This window comes from Montipora capricornis, chromosome 12 (assembly GCF_036669925.1).
Source record: "Montipora capricornis isolate CH-2021 chromosome 12, ASM3666992v2, whole genome shotgun sequence".
Classification (NCBI taxonomy): Eukaryota; Metazoa; Cnidaria; class Anthozoa; order Scleractinia; family Acroporidae; genus Montipora; species Montipora capricornis.
Genome location: NC_090894.1, coordinates 14,052,246 through 14,058,560, shown reverse-complemented (window position 1 = coordinate 14,058,560; position 6,315 = coordinate 14,052,246). Strand labels below are relative to the sequence as shown.

Sequence of the window (6,315 nt, the reverse complement as noted above, 5' to 3'; positions counted from 1 at the left end):
GGCAGGTGTTAAGCAAACACATTTTCAAAATCTGAAGAAACAAAGAAAGTGACTTTTTTAAGTACCACTTAACAGTTTTTAAAAGGACGGGAAATGATTTAGCTGATTCAACTAGCCTGATGATTTAGTTTTGGAAGTGTCGATTATAGGTTCTGGATGACTTCAAAACATCTGAAATAAAAATAGAATCATTACATAGAATTAACTTTGGCGCCTTATTGCCATCAGGTGAAATTGACCCAGGGACGTCCGCACCACAGACGGCTTCAGATGAATGGTACCGTAGTGCGTGGTTTATAGCTGTCATGGCGCTAGTGGCCATCCTAATTCTGTTTGTGTTGATTGCATTGTGTTTGTGGCGAACAAGCGGAAACAGAACTGTTTATGTGCGTGACAGAGAGCCACTTCCGCCGCGCACGAAACTCAGATCCAGGCCTCCCTCGATGTCAAGTCTTTACACTTCCAGTGACTGGAAAAATGGAAGCATGGTTGTAAGTTCTTGGTTATGATAATGTGCGCCGGGGGGGTTGGGGAATGGTGATGGTGGCAAGGTGATTGCCAAACAATTATAAAACAATATGACTTGCATCAAGCCTCTCATCCTCCCATCCCCTGATACACAAGCAACGAAGAGGTCTACAAGGACAAGGACGCCTCAAAACGATAACTTTGTCGGGAAAAAACATTGGCTCTACACGCCCTGCATGCGCGCTTAACATTTTTGCTCAGTTTGAATTTCAGGTTGTCCGAAAATGTGCACTTAACGATAATTTCTCAATCTCTTTCTTGCCTTCAACGCCGCCAATGTGAATTTAGGTCTTAGAATGGCGCGCATTTTGCATGCGAAACGAATTGTAACAGTGGGAAAACCATATTTTTCCGGTGCCGTTCTTGTTCTTCCTGTCCTCCTTGATGCTTGTTATCCCTAGTAACACTCTCTGAACGGTTCCTAAATACGCGCGGACTTAGTAAGGAATCCATTTTTGCTACCGCGCGACTGAAGAAGCCGGGAGGCTATGAAATCTTGTTCATGAGGCGAAGAAAGTAGCTGGATATGATTTCATTTCCCACATGAATCAGGTAGCTCAAAGAGCACTCCACTTTGTTGCATTTCTGTTTCCTTACAATTCTTTTTCTTTCATTGTGGTCGTTAATTTTTTTACCTTCTTCCTGTTGTACGTTGTTGTGCACAGGACACGTATTCGATGCAAGTTCCATACCACAGCAGTACCACAGCCTTGGTTGACAGTACAGAGCGCCTCAACAGGACCCCGAACCCATATGAGCAATTTCACCGCAGCGGTAGCGGGCGCAAGGTCCCGCTAGATTCAAACCCGGCGGAATGGGACGGATATGTGAAGGCCTACAGCAGGGACAGAGACTCGGGACTGGTAAATATGCGATTATTATGTAGTTTGAAAAACACTCGAAGCAAAGAAATTTACAATTTCGGATGGATGCCAGGCGAGAGTTGTTCCCAATATTAAGTTTTCTGTTAAACTTAATTTAATACGAACTGATTAGCATGCGAACAAGGCCTGGGATGACTGCAATGACGCATCAATCGATAACCTTCTGATTGTAAGTCGAAGCAGCTATCCTTGGTCATGCGCAATCCTAGTCTCATCTTTAACTTCTATGGTATATTTTCTATTTCAATTTCCCCCACTTTTTTGGTAAAAAAATTCTATTTTGTTATTATTTTCCCCTTTATTGTGCTTGTCACTTTACCAGAGGATCCTCAAGTCATAAGTCGTTTGCACAGAATGCAGCAACAGTCTTGTGGTTTTTATTGATTCAAGTGCCCTCGATGGGCCTCCACAGACGAGGGAAGTTGTTAACGACGACTATATCCAGTCGATAGCTTAATTCAATCGACAACTGTTAGTGTTAGGAAATGCGTTTCCACGTACGAGAAGTTTAATTGTCGATAACCAGTACGTTTTGGGGGAACGGCTGGATCAGTGGTCCGCGTCGTTTGTCCGAGACTAAGCACCCGTCGCAGTTGTATTTTGAAATCAGCTTGGGAGGCAGGCGACTTTCTGATTGGTGGAAAAATACAATTGGCTGAACTAATGACCCAGCCGTGGTGTGCGCGTAGGAATGCGGGTGCTCAAAACGGCTGGTCAATCCAGCGTAAGGAAAATAGCGACAAGAAATATGAAGAGCCGCTGACTTCAAAACTCGTTTGCATCGCTGCGAATTAGATTAAAGTAAATGATAACTTGCTCACAGATGGGAGAAAGGGAGTTGTCGATAACAAAACGGCCGCGTTTGTTATCGACAGCTTAAGCACTTTTCCTTTTCAAAAGGAAAACTACTTCGTGTCGACGGCTTGATTTTCCGCTATTTGTAGTCGGTAACTTAATTCACACACGCGATGTTTTGTCATCGCTCACTCTTTGTTATCGACAAGTAAAAGATTATTGGTAACAGCTTGCCACGTCTATGGAGGCCCTAAGTAACTGTTTGTTTTTCTTTCTTTTGTAACAGTTTGACGACGACAAATATGATATTTCTGACAGTGAGCCAGGCACACCATACCAGAGCTTCAAGAGAGAGCACTATTTTACCGATACACATTTATAGCACTAGCTCTTCTGCACATAGTGGATTGTTAAATTTTCGTAAATAGTATATCTCTATGTCTGACTGACATTTGACTTCGCATAGTAAGCGATTTGAATGTTTCTTTCTAGTTGTAGGCCATTTTTTTAATCACTCGTGGTTGGTAGTGTCAACTATGTATGCATGCAGACTACAATACCGGCCTAATTTTGCGCATGCGCTCAGCATTCGTCAAAGTTTTGCCCGCCATATTGAATTTTATTTCCAGTTTGAAGAAGACGAAGGTGAGGAAGTAAAAGAAATTGCTTCGAAAAAGAGAGGAAAAACTGTTCTGGCAACTCTTCCACCTCCCTTCGCTCCCCACCCCAACAGCGCTTCCTAACAATTCGCTTGCGCGCAATTCTTTGTATCCTATGACATGGTCAAACAATATCGGCCGCAATAGGACGTTTTCAACCAACCTCTACAGACACTAATATCAATAGAGAAATGTACGACTTCTGGTGGGCGAACAAAAGAAGCTAATGAGAGATCTTTTGTTTTCGCCCACCAAACATGGCGGCAATGACGTCATGTGAAAACCTCCTATATAATGAGTAGACTTATCTACCCTTAAAGAGAAGTACATTGAGATATATATTTTTGTAGTATTACGTTTTATGGCCTAGCAATAAAACTGTCATGAAATAATTTGTATATAATTAAAGCTTACCGTCCCAGCCATTTGTGGATGGCCTGCTTTTTTGATTGGCTTTTTAAAAACTGTTTCATGTTATGTTATTTTTGATAAAGTGCTGTTCGTTTGTGGATGGCCAACTTTTTTTATCACTCTGTTTCGAGGCAAGTTTTATGTTATTTTTGATACGCTGCTGATAAAACTTTTGTTTAACCTAGATCATATTGTTTTGACGCTTTGAGTGAGCAAAGGTAATTCCGCTGTAAATATTTAAACTTAGTGGAAGCAAAACGATTGAATACTATTAAAGGCTCAGCCATTATGCAATGATGCACTTTCAATACTTAGTACTTTATTTAGAAAAAGGTAGGATTGTGTTAATGTGGTCAAAAAATATAAACAAAGATTCGCCCATGGAACTACCGAATGATGCTAACCCTTTTCACGGGTTTTGAGTGCCCTGTGACATTTGCGCCGATTTTAAGAACCTGACTACCACGATTCAGTCTGCTCCACCAAACCCAAGACGGAGAAAATTTAATTTGAAAATACAAGGAAATTTCCCTTGTTATAGTATTCTGAGCTTAAGTAGCTGAAACTATCAAAAAATGCTCACCGCTTTTTTTTTCTATCTGATGTGTTTAAAAGCAACCAACGGTCATTTTTTCTCTACTTTCATTTTAGAAGGCGTTATAATTCGTTTATTATATAACTCGCTCCGTGAGCGGGCAATTGCAAGCTGAACCATATCCCGCGCGGTGATTGGCTACCCGAGCGGGCAAAATGGAGGTATCTTGCCCGCTCGGGATTTCTCACTTGGTCCCGCAAGATCAAAGGTCATTTTTGGTGTTTTATCTCGTATAATAAATCCTTTATCGATCAAGCTTGTTCGGTCACGATGGCTGGATATCGGCCTCGTTCTTTTTTTTGGATGTTTATTTAAACACGCAAAAAACAGAGCTTGGCCAATATCCAGCCATCTTCACCTCATGCTTCGTCAATAACCCATACATACTTCGCGAGCAAACGCTCATTTTAGGGAATCGCGTGTCTCCTTTCGCTCGACTCTCGTGGCTGCGTTATCTCGCGCTCCCGCGCGACAACTCTCTATCCCCGCGATGTTAAATGATGCAGGGGGCGGGCGATACTTGTTCACTTGTTTAATGCGATGTTCCCCGGTTTTCAAATATTTAAGACCCCATGTAATTTTCCTCTGTTCACATAATTTGACAATAAAACATTGCGATAAAAGTGGAAAAATTGAAAACATCTTGTTTAAAAAAGCGACGACTTTCAACGTTAGCTTAGACATTTTCAAGTCAAACTTAACGGGTACGAATTTAAATACCAATTGAAATCCTAAGAGATAACTATTTTAAAAATGCAATGGTGGAGATACAAGGGTAAAAAGATGATAGTAAGGTCTGGATAGTAGCACACATGTTACAATTTTAACAAACAACACAACGTTTTTTAAAACATGCTTCAACAGAATATTCCGTGAAGTACAAAGTATACAGAGTTGAAATATATATATATATATATATATATAAGCAAACACGACAATGTAAAATATTGCAAAGAAAGTTTTATGGCCTATAGCAATAAAACTGTCATGAACTAATTTGTATATAATTAAAGCTTACCGTCCCAGCCATTTGTGGATGGCCATCTTTTTAACACTCTTTTTTGATGCACGTTTGTGTTATTTTTGATACGGGGCTGTTAAAACTTTTGTTTAAACGAGATCATATTGTTTTTTCGCTTTGAACGAGCAAAGGTAATTCCGCTGTACTGATATTTAAACTTAGTGGAAGCAACGCGATTGAATATTATTAAAGGTTTTGTTTTTTTAATAAAATGATCACGGAATCCCTTTCTTAAGCGTTTTTAAAACAAAGTTTAAAAGAGCGATATAAATCAGACATCTTCAACAGGTAGAGTGCGTTCGTGCCGCGGAGGGGGGCCAGATTCAAACGGCGCGGTAATGCTCTGTACCTATAACTAAACAATGCGACTTTCCCGTCGCATTTAAATTAGCTGTTCATTAGCCCCGCTCTTCCCTTCAAACAATCAAAGCCGCACCCAGCTTTTCAGAAAAGTTGATTTGGGGGTTATGTTATATATTCCCCCCGAAAAAAACAAAGGAATCCGAGCTCATGTAAAAATAATGTAGAATATAATTGCAAAGAAAGTTTTAAATTAACATGATAAAGTTGATGATTTAGTGTAGGTTTTTCCCATTCATAATTTCATAATTTGAATATGAATAGCTTCTTTTATCCTAAGCTGGAAGGTGGTAAAAGCGTAATATTTTACATTGTGATGTTTTCTTTTGCTCTTGTTTCTAATTAGCATTTTGCGCAAACTATATATTCAACTCTGGTCTTTGTAATTCAAACTGAAGATGACAGAAGATTTTGTTGAAACATTTTTTTAAAAAACGTTGTGTTGCAGGTTCTTAAAATGATATTAAGTCACGTAAAAAGTTTGGGACAAATAGTCTCTCTGAAAATCAATTAATTTTGTATTTGAGCCTCTCAGGAATTCAATTCGTATTTATATTCGTACCAAATTTTATCCAGTTTGACTTGAAAATGACGTAGAGCTCACGTCGGAAGTTGTCGCTTTTTTAACAAGATGTAGGATTTAGAATTTAAGATAATTAAATATATATGTATGTATGTTTTATCAGACTGTTGTCAAATTGCTTGGCAAATCTATTCTTCAGAATGTTTCCCAATCAAATTATTCCTTAGACGGGGGTACATACATACATACATACATAACTATTTTTTATGTATGACATACGATGTTACAAATACTTTGTTAAGGAATTGGGAAGACTCTTTATAAACTCCCCGGAATATCGTCAAACTTTTTTCAATTTCTCTCTCTCAGTTTGATAACTGAAGTTTAATTAATGTAGTGAGTTATGAACTGCCTGTGGCACTGAAGTTTCCCACTTTGTTTAAATTAATGAGACCATGATCATCAATATTAAACACATTATTTTCCCCTTGACAGTCGTTGCGCATGTTCTAGGGTGTTGACAAAGGACGAAGCAACCA

At 39.2% G+C, this 6,315-nt stretch overlaps 1 protein-coding gene across 1 annotated transcript in view; it reads left to right on the top strand.

Annotated features, from left to right (window-relative positions):
• Positions 1-3,575, top strand: part of LOC138026344 (usherin-like) — a 58,200-nt gene extending 54,625 nt beyond the window's left edge. The window contains 3 exon segments of the mRNA XM_068873656.1: positions 229-491; positions 1,194-1,391; positions 2,494-3,575. Of these exon segments, the coding sequence (XP_068729757.1) occupies positions 229-491; positions 1,194-1,391; positions 2,494-2,589 (557 nt within the window). The 3' untranslated portion in view covers positions 2,590-3,575.
• The last annotated feature ends 2,740 nt before the right edge of the window (positions 3,576-6,315 follow it).